The sequence below is a fragment of the Physcomitrium patens genome, chromosome 11 (assembly GCF_059467195.1).
Source record: "Physcomitrium patens ecotype Gransden chromosome 11, ASM5946719v1, whole genome shotgun sequence".
Lineage (NCBI taxonomy): Eukaryota > Viridiplantae > Streptophyta > Bryopsida > Funariales > Funariaceae > Physcomitrium > Physcomitrium patens.
The window spans coordinates 631,412-650,475 of NC_143420.1; the positions used below are offsets into that span (position 1 = coordinate 631,412).

Consider the following 19,064-nt stretch of genomic DNA (forward strand, 5'->3'; position numbering starts at 1 on the left):
AATAAAAAAGACACCAAAAAATTAATTTGTATCTATGCCAATTCTCTAAGTATGTAAAAGTCTCATTGCTTCATCATTTGCAAATGCACAAAAATACAACTTGTTTAATTGAACAGATAGTGTGTATTTTTGGCAATTTTTTAAGACATGGATTAAATTAACTTATTATTTTTAGTAAACAATTCTAAAATGTACATAAAGCAAAACAACAACAACATTATAGGAGGAGAAGAATAAGGCAAAATCAACGAAGAGGATTGCTCCGAGAAAGAAGATTGCGGAGAAAAGCAATCCCCTCTTTACTCGTTTTTTTCTCCTCGTTTCTTCGTCGTCTTCTTCTTCTGCTTCCATTTTCATAATCATCCATGTTGCTGCCGTCATCGATCTCACCGCGGGCCACGTCGAGTAACACACCTACCTCCAACTGCTGCTGCTGGAATTAATCAATCAGATGCAATCACATTCTACGACGGGGTCACTTCGGATTTTTCGGAGCCAGGTGTTGGTGGTATTGTTTGCCACTTAGTGGGGCATTCTGGTGTTGCCCTCGAGGCACAGCGACACAGACAGAAAGAGAGAGAAAGAAAGAGAGGGCGTTTGTTGAGAACATATCGGGCGTGCGTTTTTCTCGTCACGGTTTTGAAGTGACGAGGTATGGTTCGGTGGTTGGTTCAGTCCGTGGGAATCTAGTTTGATGGTTTTTTGTTTTCGGATCCAGAGTTCTGGTTTTAGGGGCTTTTCATTGAGGTTTTGAGTTGCATTCGGAGGAAGGGGGCTAACCCTAAGCTGTTTTGTTTTGTTTTGTTTTTTTTTCGGGGTTTTTTGAGACTTGGGGTTCTCTTAATGCTGACGATCCTGGTTGGAGAATGTGGTGAAGGGTGACGAGAGGTAGAATCTTTTAGCTTCGAAAGGGGACAACGTCACAAGGTTAGAAGTGAAGGCACTGGTGGTACCAAGTAGTAGAGGGGATCTGAGGGAACGAGTCCAGATGGGTTCTATGGGGGCGGGGTCGCAAACCGCGACAGTATCGCCTCTGGCCAAATACAAGTTGGTGTTTCTGGGTGACCAGTCAGTGGGCAAGTTCTATTCCCTCTCTCTGACGCGGTGATTTAATGTGTATGGGGGGCATTTTCTCACAATCTCTAATCACATTTCGTGAGTAAAAGATCTAAATTTGAGTGGCATTGCCAGGTAAAACAAGTATCATCACGCGATTCATGTATGACAAATTTGACAACACGTACCAGGTTAGCTTCTTTCCCTCCTAGTCTTCTTGCATAAAAATTGTGTGCTGCTGACATTTCTGGTTTGCCGTACATCAATAACTCCATACTCTGGATGGTTTCATTCTTTTTGTTTTTTCTAGTAAGAACCTGTCCTGGCAGGTTCAAGGTTGGTGCTATTGATGAGTTTTCCCTTGATAACTTTGGCAGGCAACTATTGGTATTGATTTTCTCTCCAAGACCATGTATCTTGAGGATCGCACTGTTAGACTACAGCTCTGGTAAAGGCGTTCAGACGTCCATATTGCATGACAATTGAGTTTATTTGCACCAGTAAATCAGTTATTCTCTTCCTTGCAGGGCAATTTAAGTTGCTGTTTGTCTTTGTTGTCTGCTTTACATTACAAGTATCGGTTTAGAAACCGTCGCGTTTGATTTATCAGAATTTGGACGTGTTGCGCAGGGACACTGCTGGACAGGAGAGGTTTAGGAGTTTGATTCCCAGCTACATCCGGGATTCGTCCGTGGCAGTGGTTGTCTATGATGTTTCCAGTAAGTATTTGTTTGATTTTCTTACCCAAGAGCACTGTGTCTTTACACTTGAGTTGTTGCGTAAGATTTGTTAGAAGGATGGCCTCTACTGGTGTATCAAAAGTGTCGCTACTTTGCAAGCAAGAGAAATTTCAGGTGCTGTGCATTTGCACGGTTCTGCTATTCTTGAACTTAACGCAGCGGATGACATTCATGCTAACATATGTTAATGTGAACAGATCGGCAATCGTTTATGAATACAGCTCGGTGGGTTGAAGAAGTCCGAACAGAGCGTGGAAGTGATGTTATTATTATGCTCGTCGGAAATAAGACTGATCTTGTTGATAAACGGTGAGGAAACTATGGTACAAGCTAATACTGGCTGTTTTCTGAGTAGACGTTATTCTATATCTTGACGTAATAGCCACCAGAACAGAGTTCGTAGACTCGCACGCTCTTCTTTATTTTTTCACAACTTGATGTATCCTGCGGGAAGCCTTGTGGATGAGAAGATTGCATGTCTTTTTGTCTGTTTCAGTCAAGTGTCTATTGAAGAAGGTGACGCTAAAGCTAAGGAATTTGGAGTCATGTTCATTGAGACAAGTTCAAAAGCAGGTTTTAACATCAAGGTAAATCTCTTTCCGGCTTGAACTGTGTATTTGTACAGATTTTATATTCCGAGGAGGTAATTTACAATTTTTGAGTAGATGGAATTGTGCATCTGATGCAAGTTTAACTCGCTAGCTTGTCTTTCTTTGGGCATAAAAATGAGCTAGGTCTGCTCAGTGTAATTCCACCAGGCATCTCATTTTGGAACATCACATGCAGGCACTGTTTCGAAAAATTGCTGCTGCGTTGCCTGGAATGGAGACTATGTCTTCTCACAAGGATGACCTTGTTGATGTTAATCTTAAACCTACGTTAAATACACAGACGGAGGGTAAACCAGGAGGCTGTGCTTGTTAATTGGATTGAAATAATTTCTTTTGTAAGTTATAGAATGTTTTGGACTATTCACTTTTCAAGAGATATTCTTGTACTATTGTGAAATCCAAATAAGGATGTTCAGGAGTTCATGAGCTCATATCTAGTGCTTATTTGAGCTTGAAGAGCTCAAATTGGCGGCACATAGGCTAGCTAATTTTTTGAATCGGGCTGTAGCGTTTTATGAATTGACGATGTTCAACATCGCTATTATCCATGGATAGGGTAAGAATAAGGGTTCAGTCACATTCTTTAGATGAGTGCGGATTGCCGGGATTGGGACAAGCCATTGAGTGAGATGATAGAGGTTACAAGCCGTAACACATTTTTCTGACCTACATTTTGCGATTGTACAAATTGATTTCGCTTGCATGCATCAGTCACCACCTTCCAAGCAGCCTGAACCGGGCACATTCTGATGAGAATGACATGTGCTTCAGAGGGTATGTGGTGTAACATATTCATTCTTACTCGAATTAAAAAGTATGATGCTTATATTTCCTCGAATAAGCAACAAGGTTGATGCATGCGGATTCTCTCACAGCTGGATTACGATGAGTAAGAACAGCTTAGTCCGTTGGGGAAAGCAAATCCGCACTTCATGTATTTCTCCACCCTAGTCCAAGTTGGATTTGGAGAACAAAACTCGACATATCTTTCGTCTTCAACACAATATCCAATATTTATGTGCCAGCCTACGCCTCTCGGGGTACCTAAGAATTCCAATGCCCCATATATGCTAAGGGAAGTTTGTTCGCAACAAGGAACTGGTTAAAGAGAATCCAAATAACCATTTAAACGTGTGACCTTGGAAGAGCACCCCCCTCATCCATCGCGCACAATCCGTAGATGCACTTTTCATCAGAACAAATGAAAAGTTAAGCAAATAAATTTAAAATCATTCGCCAAGTTTTTGAATAAGTGAGATCATCGCTTCCAACTAAAATGGCACTAACGTGAACGTGTATGCACCCAACTACAGCATCTGGCGATATTGCAGCAGGACCGCTGGGTGTTGCATGTGTGTCTGGCATGTCAATAGGCCGGCTGGCCCTACCACTCGCTGGTATTTCGATCTCCGCCAAGCTCGTGAAGCCTTCGGCCACTCCGCACTATTCTCCCCTTGCAGGAGAAACACAAAATTTTTGGGTACATATGTGAGTGTCCATGTTCATTGCTGTCTGTTTATAAGGTTTCAATCCAATGCAGCACTGGTCCAGCTAAAACTACAAAAAGATTGAGTTTGGTGTACGATTGTTGACACCTTTGCCTTTCGCTTAGTTTCCATCTTGACATGTTTAAGTTTGCTCCTCCGAATGTTACTCTTTCAGGTTAACTACCAAACACGAAATATTGACTACTGCATAACACGTAATGGATTGGACATGGTCAGGAACCTTGAGCACATAATAATAGAGTAAACCAGAATGGAGCCATAGTGCCAATAACAGAAGTGAGTTATCAGTGACGATATTCACAGTTTTATATATTTCGTCACTCGATCCTGACAAATTTGCAGATCCACTTTGGCACATCCAGCACGAGTTTGCGAGAAAAATTCATCAGGTTTCTCAGTTTGCTATTGAGACCTACGGTGAGGTCAAGCGCTCATATGTACCCAAAATTTGGGTACATATGTAGATATCCAGCATCTATCTACCTCTAAACCTTCGACGAATCTACGTGCTTCCTTATCGTGGATTGTACCTATAACATACTGAAAGATGTCATAAGTTTCTCGGGATCTTTCTACAGAGCAAGTGTATATGCCTGAGTCTTATGAAATGTCCAACAAAATGACGGGGCATGAGGAGGAAACCTGGAATTACAGAAAGAAGAATTCTGGAAAGAGACGGAGGGATAATAATGAGATACTCGAGATGCTCTCCCAATATTCAAGATAGATCGACCAGAGTCATGGGAGTGCTGGTGCAATTGTAGTAAGGTAGCATCATAACACTACCCTCAACATGGGGAAGCAAATAACCAACTTCATCCATCCGACCTCTGTAACTCTTTGTTGAAAATGTCGCATTAAATCGGACTTGAGCTCTAAATATATTATGTCCTTCGCAATTACTTCACAAAATAACTGGGACAGGATGAGACCCGTCCAAACCTGGCGGAGTTGGAGGAGTCGATGACGGTTGTTCCGGAGGGATGCCATCTTCAGATGGTTGCGATGATCCCAACTTAGCCTGGTCTTCCTTCGAAGGCTCAAAACCAAGCTTGAACTTGTCATAATTTGACAGTTCTGAATGATGGAAAGGCCTTGGGCCCAAAATGGCTACTAAATCCTCCTGATGCAATACCTCTTTCTCCAAAAGCCTGAGGGCAAGAGCTTCGACACCCGCTTTGTGCTTCGTAATTAAAGCCAATGTCCTAGCATAGGCTGTACCCATCCAATCTCGAACTTCTTGGTCAATGATTTCACCTGTTTCATTACTGTAGGGCTTTGACATTTCAAGTCCATCATCTTTCGGTGGAAAGGAGAGAAGGCCAACTTTTTCACTGAACCCATAAACCGCGACTTGAGCATATGTCATTTTCGTTACTTTCTCCAGGTCATTTTGAGCTCCTGTTGAAATTTTGCCTAACAATACCTGCGTGAATGAAGGATACAATGCTTAGAATCAGCAATTGTCCGGTCAAATCTACGACTACCGATAAACCTTGACTCTTACATTAAGAAGTAACGATGTGTAAGATCTGAGCAAGACTGCGAAAACAACAACAGTCAGACCGAAGCCAAATATGATACGTTCGTGGACTTCCTGAACAAACAGATCCACATATTGCTGGTAAGAATCGCAGTATACCTGCTCAGCGGCACGACCTCCAAGTGTCATACATGTCATATCCAAAAGCTGTTCCTTTGTCATGAGCAAGTTCTCGTTCGGTAAATATTGAGCAAAACCTAACGCAGCAGTACCACGAGGTACAATTGACACTTTAAGTAATGGCTCTGCATATTCCAGAAACCATCCTGTAACAGCATGTCCAGCTTCATGATACGCCACTGTCCTCCTTTCTTCCTTACTAATTACCTGTTGCATCAAAAGCACAACTTAGCCACTGCATGTCCATAAGCATATTTGAAGAAAGCCAATATACCAAATGCAATGCAATCAGGTAAGTGATGGAAAAAACTGTGAAAAGGCAGTACGTGTAAGCAATTTGGACCGAGGCTAAGATATCAAATCAAGACTTTTATTGCGAGTTCAAGATAACACGTACCCGCTTCTTCTTTTCCAAACCACCAATAATTCGATCAATTGCAGCTTCAAAATGCTCCATGGTAATTTCAGTTTTCTCATTTCTAGCACAAATTAGTGCAGCCTCATTACAAACATTTGCAATGTCGGCCCCAGCAAACCCCGGAGTTAAAGCTGCCATCCGTTGAGAGTAATAAACAGGATCTTGATCCAGTTTCAATTTCTGAAGGTATATCCTGAAAATCTGCTCTCTTCCATTGATATCAGGTCGATCAATAGCAATCTGCCGATCAAAACGTCCCGGACGTAGCAAGGCATTGTCTAAAATGTCAGGTCTGTTGGTTCCTGCAAGAACTACCACGCCAGATGTTGTGCCAAACCCATCCATCTCAACTAGGAGCTGGTTCAATGTACTCTCACGTTCGTCATTCCCTCCAGCAAATCCACCTCGTCCACGAGCACGTCCGATCGCGTCAATTTCATCTATGAAAATAATACTGGGACTGGACTGTCTTGCTTGAGCAAACAAATCGCGGACTCTTGAAGGTCCAACTCCAACAAACATCTCCATGAAATCCGATCCACTGATAGAAAGAAATGGTACTCCTGCTTCTCCAGCAGTTGCTTTTGCCAACAAAGTTTTTCCAGTACCAGGTGGACCAACCAAAAGAGCACCTTTTGGGATCTTAGCCCCAAGTTCTTGATATTTCTTGGGATTCTTCAAGAAGTGAACAAATTCCATGATCTCTTGTTTTGCCTCGTCGCAACCAGCAACATCTTTGAACATCACCTGCAGCAACACAACGCACAAAATAAAGCTCCGTCATTTTCCGGGAGTCATAAGACATCACCTGAACAACGCCTCTTTTCTTCTCTGAATCAAGCTGTTACAAGTAATTTCCATTGCTGTAACCACTTAGATATGTGACAAAATGGACTGCCCATAGGAAAAAAGATCAACCACCATGACTTCAACGAGAAATTATAGTGCGTGAAAACTGTCATGGTGCTGGGTAATAGCCGAGCATAATCCTTCAAACATTTGAAGATGCTAATGCAAGCCAGCTTAGTCCTGCACAGTGTAAACACAAACCTTGTCCTTCTGATTCTTGCTGAGCTTAGTCACTTGGGCTTTTCCCACGTTGAATATTCCACGCCCACCCATGCCTCCAGAACCTCCACCCATTCCAAAGCCTCCACCTTGCATCCGCCTTGTGAAATAAATATACCCAGCAATTAACAAAATCGTGGGAGCCAATCGCAGAAGCTCCAGCTGCCAGCTCAGCTCAGACACATATGTGACAGGGATGTAGTCATGGGGATCTGTGTTTAATGCATCCTGGGCATCTTCCAGCTTACGCTCAAATGAATCGATACTTCCAATGTTGAAATAATACTTATACACTGATCCAGAGCGGCTACCTTGTGATCCTGAATCAGTGCGCAAGTCTTCAAATCCTCCATTGTCATTATTACCTTCACCTAATCTACCTTGCGAACTCTGCTGGGAACCTGTTTAAGCAACAACTTTGTCAAATTGTGTAATATGAATACGGAACACAATCTCAGCATTGTCGTCCAACATTGTAATCGCGAAAGATATTACTGTATCACCAAGAGAAAAGTGAAAGAAAACCAGATAAACTTGTGACAACAATTAGGGTAGCGTGCCAAAAACAAACACAAAGAAAAGAAAAGAGACAGAAAAAAGCTACTCTGCAACCACCTGTTTTAACATAAACTTTCGCAAAGCTCTTGTTAGTGACTTCAATTCTATCTACCATACCCGGCTCCAGCAGCTTGTTCTTAAATTCCTGGAAGCTGATCTGCTTTGAATATTATCACGAAAAAAGAATCAAATTAACTATCAACCTCAAACCCAGTGGATCACATACATGCATACATACATACATGGAGAAAAGAAACAAGTTCAAAAGAAATACGTGTCAATACAATACTCTATCTTTACAGAATATGCAATATCGCTCAATATACAACATATAAATAAATAAAATCCAACAAGTCGCATCTGCGCAAATGTCGCTCAGTTCTAAAAACTGTTTCGTTATTCATTCACATAAGCTGAAATAGCAGCATAGTGTATAACATAGAGGGAAAATTAAATTAAAAAGTACCTCTTTAGCATCACTGCGACCCATAGAAAGTGTGGCAAGGATGGCCACCGTTGCAGCACCAGTGACAAGAAAAGATTGTAGTCGTGACTTAGAGATATCGGTTACAAATTTATCACCCTCTTGCTTTGGACTCTCTGCAAAGTAAGCCAGCGAAAACATAAGACCAAGTAGAAACACTTCCTCGTAATTCTTCAACCTCTGCATGCAATTTCGAACTTACAGCATGACATGGGTCTGTCCACGAGATTACACGTAAAGACAGCTACAACTGCATTGAGATCCAAATTTCTAATTACGAATTTGAATGTTACGTTGTTCTATTCACAAATATTTCTTTGAGGGAAAGAAAATCCATCTTCTGCCCCCTCCGCCGCTGAAAAGACTCACCGCTCTTTTGCTCAGACTTCTGTTCATTTCGATTTTTGGGAGGATCTTTCCTATTCTTTGGAAGAAAATTCTCAAAGCCTGCCAGAGACAGTCACTCCCAAATTACGTTTCTTCCACACACACACACACAAATTAAAAAAAAAAAAAAAAAACGGAAACTCCTGAAGCAAGAGGCTCTTGTGCATAACCGACAAAAAACACATCCAACGAGTACCAGAAAAACAGGCATGTAGCAGATGACAGTAAAATCTTAATCAATCTAATCAAATAATGTAGAGCATCAGATAAAAATTAAACTAAATATTGCAGCTCACCTTTCTTCCTAGGATTTTCAGAGCAAAACGTTCGTTTGCCCCCATAATTCTGAAGCAAAGCTCTTCGGGCACTGTCGCTGCCGACGTTTCTACCAATTTCATGAATGCCTCGCCTTGTGGTACCAAACGTACCAAACGTCATTCTTGCTGTTAAATAATCGGCAGTTCCAGGCCTTAAAAGTCCAAGGGTGTGAAGCCATCTTCTAGATATAGTTTGGCCTGGACTACTTGACGACGATAATGGCTTGCTGTACCCTAAGCTACTGATAGTTTTTTGCCCTTGAGCGCCAGTAGTAATCTGATACGTCAAAACCTCCTGCTACAAGTCATTTCAATTTCTAGAGTCAGATGCTTAACAAACGATGATCTGTTAAGAAGGAGAGGACAGTATCTTACAAGTGTCCCCTAAACCTGTGAAATAAACAATGTATGAATATGATGCGACGATGATTCGCTTCCAACTTCATAAGATCCTCAAAGACTAATAATTGCAACAAAAGAGCTGAACACAGAGGTGGTTCTTAGATGATTTCCATTTAAGCAGTACAATCACGGGCATTATAGAAATACATATCTAATAATAGCGGAAAAAGAAACAAAACAAAACAAAAACAAAAACAAAAAACAAGAAAAATGCAACATGCACACTACTGCGTCGGCGAACAAAAGAATTGAAATCACTGTAATACCAGAAATTTCTTCTCGAGAAAACTACACATCATCTACGTTGCCAAGACGACGAAGAGGCATTCCAACAGCACACAGACTTACAATATTGCGACGCGCCCGGCGTGCCAGAGCTGCCGTCCTTTGAGATGACATTAAATCCAATTTCTACTCCAACTCTTGTTCCTCTCCTCGAGACAGACACGCTCGCGCGCACGTTCTCTTGTTGCAACTCTCAAATTCGATATCCAATTCCCTGCGACTTTCTCAATTCCTAAAACACGAAACCAGATGAGATCTATCAATTTACTACTCCGAACACGAATCGACTCCTGGGACCGTCACCGAGTTCAAAAGCACCGCAACTCCCTTCACAGACCACCACCTTACGAAGGTCCTAATTCACCACAAACAACTATTCACAGCCCTCAAACTTTGACTCCAATTCTTCCTCGAAAGTGAACCGTTTCTGAGCCACTTTGAAAGAATTGAACCTCGCTGGAATGCTGGCAGCCAGCAGGTTGAGGCGGAAGGCACGCACTCACCGCGAGTGCAATTGGGGACGAAGACAGAGCCGAACCTTCGTCTTCTTCGCCACCACTCAGTCCGAGTCGTGACCTCGTCGCAATCCGAGCTCGCGACACGTCCGTCCCCCGCTTCAGGGTTTCTAGGCTTTCAAGCTCTCCGAGAGTTTCCGACCTTTGGTCGCTGATTCTCTAATTATTGGCTGACTCAATTTCTGCATCGCGACCGATGGTCGCTGGTGAAGGCAGCTTGGTTTCCAAGCATGGTGGGCCATAAGCGAAGCCACGTCGAACGCGGTAAATCTACCTGTCAGGGTTGTCAGTTTTCAACTGGTGACTCGCAAATTCACTCGTCACAGTAAATCTGAGGGCGTTTTTACCACGTCGAGTAAATTTTATCTCACTCAGTGACAAGTTTCTGATACATGTGAAATTGTTTAATTTTGAAAAATGAATCGTATAATTGGAATAAAATATCACATAGAATCAAAATTAAAAAAGTCAAAAAGACTTCATTTATACTATTTCGTATTTGAACGACAAATGTATATTTATCAAAATGCTATTTACATGTGTAAATTGATTGATTGATAGATTGATAATTACTAAATGATATGAAAGAGTTGAGTATGATTATTGTTTTCCAATAATTATTTTGAGAAAAATATACATACTTTTTGATATGTTATTCAACAATTCAAAAAAATACAATATAATAATAGAAATAAATGATGTTGAAACATAAAATGACTCTTTTGAGAGACTTGTTAAAATCACACCCCCAATTTCAAAAGATCCTGAAATGGTCTCTCTTTTGAGTGTGGGGGGAATGGAAGGGGGGGGGGGGGAGAGGAGGGCGGGGGTTTTGGGCTGCCGTGGGACCAGGGTCGAATTTGGCAAGCGGGTGCTAGTCTCATCCCGTGAGAGCCGCAGCCGCGGTAAAGAAGCTTGGTACGTCGCGCGACTTACGTGCAAGAGGTGTTAGGATCAGCTCCCTTCTTCCCCACCTAGGTTTAGAATTCTCTAAATCGGAATATGAGGAAATAGCTGAAGTCGTCAATCAGGTAGCACCAAATCTGAATGGTTATTTACAAACACACTACCCGGATCAACATGGCCCAGAAGAAACAATAGAGGGTAACACACCTTTAACAGTAGAGGAAAATACCCCCCTACAACCTCCAAATCCCCGTGAAACCACACAACCCAAGGAACCAGTGATTTTACCCGACTCACTACTGGAACCAGATCTACCCCAAAACACCTCCCCTCATCAAGAGTACACTGGCTCCAGAACGTTTTAATGCGTACAGAGACAAGATGATCAGCCTCACAGAGTTCATGGTCCTTGGCCATATTTCTGGACGCACACCGGGAGCCAGGAAACTAGCGATATGGGCAAGAGCAAACCCTCAGATCCTTTTATCAACTCACGATTCGTTCGAAGAATACTTCGAAGTTCAATTCACACAAGAGGACGGAAGACGACGTACCTTAGCAGACCTCCGCTATACTCTGGAAGGAAGGGATATCATCTTCTATAGTTGGTCGCCCTACTTCAACGCGGACCTACCCCTCAACAAAGCACATCTGAAGACCGGATTCTGGGCACAAATTCGTGAACTCCCCCCATTTCTACGAACACAGGAATTTTTGCGGGAAACATTCGAGGTTTTTAGTGAGGTCTTATATATAGATGATGAGGATACATACCTCACCAAACTCTCGGGACCGCGTGTGCGCATACTGACGGAGAATGTCAAAACTTTACCTAAAACTTTACTCATTCCCAGACTGGACGGAGGAAGTGATATAGAATACACCTTGGAATACAGTGGGTTAAAGTCTCAGTGCAGTCGGTGTAGATCCTTTGAACATACGATACAACAATGCACCATCCATAGAATCCCTAACACGCAGAGACTAAACAGGCAGCCTTCCCATAACACAAACAGAGGTAGAGCACCTTCTACATCCACTAGCGGAATAGGCAAGAACCAGCCCACCCAATCTCATAAACAAGCCACACAGGTTACAACTACTACTAAATTCATATGGCAACCCAAAAACATGAAAACCGTAGTACAGGAACCCGCATCTACACATATTTTAACTGGTGCACATGGTTACGACACACGAACCATCCATCGCAACTTCTGGAAAGTCCTCACACCCGAGCGAAATACAGCAAACAAACAAACCACGTCGACAATAATTCCACTATTCTACAGAAATAGGGATGGCAGAATCGAGGCGCTCACCCATGAAGTTAAGGCTGGAAAGAAATTTCCACTCGCACAGGGTTTAGGGGAAAAGGAATGGCAATTACACATGGTCAATCAAACGAAACTAAACTTACGAGGTCACATGGTTTTAAAAAGAAAACACATTAATCCTATCCGATGCTGGGAGGACGTGTCCTGGCTTTATTGGTGGCACCAGCATTCAGAGGTCAGAGACCATTGTACATTCCTCGCTCTCATCCAGTACAATGAGGAAATATGTATTCCTCGCAACCCTACAGGATTGCAGTGGCAGAGCTTCCCAGCGAACATACAAGAACGATTATCAAGAGGACTACAACAAACATCGACCTTATCGGAAACAGAAGGCAAAACACTTGGTGACTTCCTTGGCTATAATCCGGAAGAAACACCTGAGGAATCGTCAAACATTGGTGATTGTCAGAATAGGGAGTCCGTTACCCCTGAAGCGGACAAGCCCAATGATTGAACCATTAACGTTGGCGTCGTTTAACGTGCAAGGTCTAGGACGAGACCTAATTGGCGTTAGGAAACGACGCGACATACGGGACTTCTTTCAAAAGTCCCACCCGCGACCTGACACACTTATGGTCCAAGAACATAAGCTCTCGCTAGAAAAGGGTAAAAAGAACTCAAAACAGCTTGAATTCGGCAAGGGGCTTTCATTGTGGAATGAAGCTCTTTATAATGCGAATACCGATAGCTTCAATGGAGGAACCGCACTCCTTATATCGGACAGGATCACCAGCATGGTTAAAGAACACGGAGTAATAATTCCAGGAAGAGCACAGTACGTTACTTTTCAGTGGACGCCACACATCAAAGTCGGCGTAATAAATATCTATGCCTACAACTAGACGGGATCGAGAACACGGCTATGGAATAAAATTCGTAACTATCCACTACCGCAAGCAAACTGGATACTAGGTGGTGATTTCAATATAATCGAAGATTTGGATGACAAAATGGGAGGACAAGCCAGTACGGGTAGAGGACAACGGGAACTCACGGCATGGGGAGCTCTGGTGGTTCACTTGGGCATTTGTGATTGCTTCAGAGCTGACGAATATAGGAAAGTAACACCTAAGAAGTTCTCATGGGACAACCAGCGGGCCGCCCCAAACATGATTTGTTCTAGACTCAATCGCATATACCTAAGCCAACGATTAATCCAGATGGGAGGTCAGACTGCGATATGGCCAACGTTAGCACAAGTGTCTGACCACGCTCCTGTCTAAGTTCGCATTCAACCCCGAAAACAGAACCGTAAACGACCACCTGCATTCCATCGAGCCTTACTTACTGATGAGGCAGAAAGACTTTTGTTGACAGAGGAGTGGCGCAAAGCAATGGGAGAAAACAACAACCGTTCTTGGAATGCTAGATTCGCAGATAGCCTTAAAACTATTAAATTATATAGTGACCAGAAACTTGCCGCTCACAGAGCACAAAAGAAGGAAACGTATCCAGCACAATTTGCACCCATTTTTGAGGCTGAATTAGCATTACAGGCAGACTGGAACAACCAGTCGGCTAGGGACCAACTAAACGAAGCGCAGCTAGCGCTACATCTCATTCGTCAGCAGCAACTAGAGGCAAAACATGATCGTAACATGTCTGAATGGACGCGCATTGGTGACAGGTGTAATAGAGAATTTTTTAGAACACTACCACGGGCTCAAGAAACCCTCTTTCATCCGAGAATTAGTGGATCACGGCAGGGTTCTAACAGATTTAGAAGAAATGCAAACATATGTGGATGCATACTGTAGGAGACTCTACTCAGGAGATGATCTGGTAGAAGCCAACGATCAAGCTCGGCAGGACTGTTTCACAAGTGTACCTCACTGTGTAACATTGGAACAAGGTCGGGAACTATTGAAACCACCCATATTGCAGGAAGTAGTTGATGCGATTAAAGAACTCCCCCCTGGCAAAGCACCTGGTATAGATGAAGTTCCCATGAACTTTTTTTAAGCTTTTATAGATGAAACAGGCTCGGATCTTCTTAGCCTAGTTGAGGAGGTCTTCTCTACTAAAACAATCTGCCGTTCCTTAAACACTAGCAAGATTTCTTTGGTATCAAAGGGAGGCGAACTTACATTTCTCAAAAAAAATTCCCTCCGTGTCAATCCTTGGAGCAGTATACAAAATTATAGCAAAGATCTTGGATAATAGAATAATCGAATTCTTACATACTTGGATACAAAGCTCCCAAACAACATTTGTCCTGGACGATGCATAGAAAGTCAACAAACCTTGATAATTCTCTTGTTAAATTTTGAAAAAGCATATGATAAGGTAAGCAAGACTTTCTTCCAACAGGCAATGCTACACATGGGATTTCCTCAAGATTGGGTGGATCTCATTATGTCATTATGTAAAGAGGTCTCTGCTCAAATTAAGCTCAATGGCATCCCTAAAGAAAAGTTTCTCTTCAAAGGTCATTGAAGTAGGATTGTCTACTGAATCCATATCTTTATCTAATTACTAGGGATATTTTGGGACATATGTTAGACGATCCCAATAGATCCTTGGTTGGGCTCAAACTCCCAGATGGGTGCTTTACTATCAATCAAATGTATGCGGATGACTCAACATTCTATATCTAAAGAAATGAAGACAACTTCGATACATCCATGAAGATACTAATAACTTACTGTAAGGCTAGTGGTGCTAAAATTAACTAGATGAAATCTATAAGTATATAGGTCTCACCTCAATATAAAATATACCAATGGACAAGGAATCCATGTTTGAGTTAGCTTCGACAAGGATCTTTTACGAGATATTTGGGATTCTTAATAGGATTCATGTTACGTACAAAAGACACAACAAATAAGGTCATGCAAAGATTAATTAGTGGACTCAATACATGGTAGAATGAAGGACTCTTCCTAACAAGTAGAATCATTACAATAAATTAAGCAATCCTAGCAATCATATGATATATTTGCTCCTGCTCAACTATATCTAAGGTAATATTTAAATAAACAAGAGTTCTAATCCACAATTATATCTAGGTAGTAAAGATATGAAGTACTACTAGAGCTAAGATTAATTGGTCTACCTTGATTCAATTCACAAACTTAGGAAGAGTAAAGATATTTGATCCAAGTCTTCAAGTACAAGCCCTCTTGACCAAATTGGTGATAAATAGTCTGAAATTAGGTTATGAATCTTGGAAGGCCTTTGCCTATGTCACGGACATATACATTTACTTCAATAGTTACTTATATGATTAAGTAGAAGTAAGTAAATATAGAATAATTTCATAAAGTCTTCTAAAGAAGCTTCTTAGAAGCTTTATAGATACGGTTTTGACTTTAGATATGTTTGTAGGTTAGAAACTTGGCCAAAAATATAAGCATGTATTAGTAGCTTCTGGAACAAGTTATCTCCGTATAGTAGCTTGTCAAAGAAGCCAACTATGTGGTGCATACATAGATAACTTACCTTACAAGATAAGATATGTTGCTAGCAAAGTCAACACATGTTGGAGGTCCTATAAGACATTGCCAAGTAGCTCTTAGTTAGATAATATATATAGAGACAAGAGTGAAGCCTTCTTGACTCTTGTCAACGTCTTTCTAGTCTTAGTCTTGTTTCAAGACTTTCTAGTCTTCTTGTTTTTTGGCAATAGCCATTCTAGTTAATATTCCATCACTTTTTGAGTGACTTTCTAGTTCTCTTCAGTGATAGAAGAAAGTATTGAGGATTCTCTTTCTTCCAGATTTATGTCCTTGACAGTTTGACAAGAGTGCTAACATATTATTTCTGTCTTGTTTTAAAAGTGAGTGGATTATCCCACTTCTATTGTTGTTTTTTGAAGATTGCGGACTATTCACCTTCAAACAAAAAATCTTGTTTTTTAACACTATTTTTTTCCTTAAAGAAAGTGGATTATCCCTCTTTGTGGGATTTGTTTTTAGAGGTTGCACATTACCCTCCTCTAATTTAATTTTTGAATTCGTTTGAGTTGTCTATGGAAAGAAAGATTATGGATGCTACTCTCAACGGAAGTGAGAATAGATTTGCAACTATGGCAAATCTTTATGAGCTTGCCAACACTCTAAGAGTAGAAATCTCACATATTTCCAACATGAATCATGAAAGTACTATGCCTATGCCTATAGAAGAAGTTCAGAGTCTGCAACAAGAAGTTGTGCAGTTGAAAGAAGCAAGTAGATCAACGTCACAACCAAATCCAGGGAGTTTTGCTTCTACAAGTATGATAGGAATAAAGATTAGTATCCTTGAGAAGTTTGATGGAACAAGATCAAAATTTTGAGGATTTTTGCAACAAGACAAGCTCTATCTAAGATTGAAGCCTTTCCAATATCTTGATGGATTTACCTAAGTTGGATTTATAGGCGCTTTACTATCAGGAAGTGTTCTCTCTTAGTTTGCACCTTTAATGGAAAAAGATTCATGACTCTTTTATGATTTGAATTCATTCCTAAAAGTATTTATGGCTATATTCAGAAAAAAGTGATCGAGAACGAGTAGCAGAGACCAAGCTTTTATCCTTATAGCAAGGATCACGATCAGCCACTATATATGCTGCCGAATTCCGAAACCTTGCTTGCGAAGTGGACTGGAATGACAAAGCACTTATCAACCAATTTTGATATGGATTAAAAGATAACATCAAAGATTTATTATTAATAATACTAAAAATAGAATCTTTAAAATAATTTATTACTCAAGCCATTATATACAATAATCATTTATTTAAAAGATGTCAAGAACAAAGATTTGGTTGGAGAAGAAGAAGTTAAGTAATGGCGACAGCTTTCAAGTTTTCTAAAACGTATTCGTCAAAGTCAGAACCAATGCAAATTGATATGATACATTTTAAACCTCTCACAAAGCAAAAAAAGACTCGACGTCACCAAAAGGGGTTGTGTTTATATTATAGAGAAGCTAAGCACACTGCTCAACATTGTTCAAAGAAGCAATGCAATTACAAAATGAGGAGCACAATTACCAAAGAAGATAATATGTTAGAAAACGAGTTTCACCAAGTACAATAGGAACTATGCGGCTCGAATCATGTGCAACACCTAATAAAGGTCCAATTTTCTCTTTAGAACCCTCACTTTGTTTTGTAATAGAAGTATATTTAGGACCTAATAATCACAAAGTCTTTATCTTGTTAGATTCAGGAGCCTCAGCATGTTTTATAGATGAAGATTTTTCCAAAAATTAAAAAATATCTTTAATGAAGAAGTTAAATCCGTACATGTAGAAGGCATAGATGGTCATTTGTTACCTTTAGGAAATGTTATCCATGAAATTATTCCTTTAGATGTAGCAATTTAAAATCATAATAGCATAGTAGTATTTAATGTAATAAAATTTCTTTCTAATCCATTTATTATAAGATTATCATGGCTAGAAAAATATAACCATCAAATAGATTGGATTTTTCATAACTTTAACTTTCTTAATAATATAATCCAAGATTGCATTAGTAAAGTAGAAGCACGTAAGTCCAGTACGTCCAAATCTTTACTAGTAGGTACAAAAGCTTTCATACATGCTGCAAAAAAAAGAATCATCTTTTGCTATATATGCTACATCCATTTTTAATAGTGAAACAACGTCGAGTGGTATTCTTAAGGAATATCAAGAATTTCAAGATATTTTTGAAAAGAAGAATGCAGATATTCTTCTGGAGCATCGACCTTATGATTGTTCAACTGATCTGCAAGAAGGAGCTCAATCACCATTTGGACCAATCTATAGCTTATCGCAGAATGAGTTGGCAGCATTAAAAGAGTACATTGATGAAAATTTAGCAAAGAATTTCATACATCATTCTAAATCTCTAGCTAAGGCTCCTATCTTATTTGTGAAGAAGAAAGATGGATCTCTGCGAATGTGTATGGTTTATCAAGGACTCAACAAGATCACCATCAAAAATAGGTATCCTTTGCCTTTGATTTCAAGACTTCTTGACCAACTCAATCAAGCAAAGATTTATACCAAGATAGATCTACGAGGAACATAAAACTTAGTTTGTATCAAAGAAGGAGATGAATGAAAGACTACTTTTCGAACTAGGTATGAACATTTTGAATATAATGTCATGCCTTTTGGACTCACGAATGTACTAGCTGCTTTCCAACATCTTATGAATGATATTTTTCATGAATTTTTGCATGATTTCATTGTTTGTTATTTAAACAACATTCTAATTTACTCTAAGAATACAAAAGAACATGAACTTTATATTTGTCGCATGTTACAGAAACTTAGAGATGCAGAATTATATGCCAAATTGAAAAAGTATATATTCTACACTATTTAAGTTGAATTTTTAAGATACATCATTCCCAACAAAGGCCTTATGATGGATCCCAAGAAGGTTCAAACTATCATAGATTGGAAGATTCTAAAAACAATACGAGATGTGCAATACTTTTTGGGCTTTGCTAATTACTATCAAATCTTCATCAAGAATTTTTTTCAAGTTGCAGCTCCATTTACACATTTGACTTGTAAAGACAAACTTGAGTGGAATAAAGAAGAAGAAACATCATTTAATGCTTTAAAGAAGGAGTTTATTTCTACACCAATCTTATACTACGTTGACTTCTCCAAGGCATTTTTTATAGAAATAGATATGTCAGATTTTGCTATAAGTACCGTATTGTCATAAATAGGAACAAATGACAAATTCCACCCAATAGCTTTTCATTCGAAGAAATTTTCAGCAACTGAGATTAATTATGAGATCCATAACAAAGAGCTCTTTGCAATTATGGATTTATTTCAAGAATGGCGTCATTATTTAGAAGACACCTTAAGTCCAA

General features: G+C 40.2%; 2 protein-coding genes across 3 annotated transcripts; one reads left to right on the forward strand and one right to left on the reverse strand.

Moving 5' to 3' along the window:
- Positions 1–276: 276 nt before the first annotated feature.
- LOC112288301 (ras-related protein RABH1e) lies at positions 277–3,076 on the forward strand. 2 transcript variants are annotated; one of them, XM_024532368.3, is made up of 8 exons: positions 277–652; positions 878–1,076; positions 1,192–1,247; positions 1,434–1,504; positions 1,687–1,775; positions 1,994–2,105; positions 2,293–2,383; positions 2,583–3,076. In XM_024532368.3, exons 2-8 carry the CDS (start codon positions 989–991, stop codon positions 2,718–2,720), a joined length of 645 nt encoding a protein of 214 aa, XP_024388136.1. In that variant the 5' UTR covers positions 277–652; positions 878–988; the 3' UTR covers positions 2,721–3,076. The 2 variants fall into 2 exon arrangements, with proteins under 2 accessions (XP_024388136.1, XP_024388137.1); XM_024532369.3 differs by lacking the exon at positions 878–1,076 and having other exon boundaries at positions 462–652.
- Positions 3,077–4,177: 1,101 nt separating this feature from the next.
- On the reverse strand, positions 4,178–11,724 carry LOC112288682 (ATP-dependent zinc metalloprotease FTSH 3, mitochondrial). The gene is made up of 11 exons (XM_090253982.1): positions 11,693–11,724; positions 11,126–11,339; positions 10,001–10,171; positions 8,790–9,105; positions 8,476–8,553; positions 8,089–8,222; positions 7,680–7,782; positions 7,047–7,465; positions 5,976–6,743; positions 5,558–5,785; positions 4,178–5,341 (listed from the first exon to the last, which is right to left on the reverse strand). The coding sequence occupies exons 1-11, from the start codon at positions 11,722–11,724 to the stop codon at positions 4,820–4,822; spliced, it is 2,985 nt and encodes a 994-aa protein (XP_090110108.1). The 3' UTR covers positions 4,178–4,819.
- Between the last annotated feature and the right edge of the window lie 7,340 nt (positions 11,725–19,064).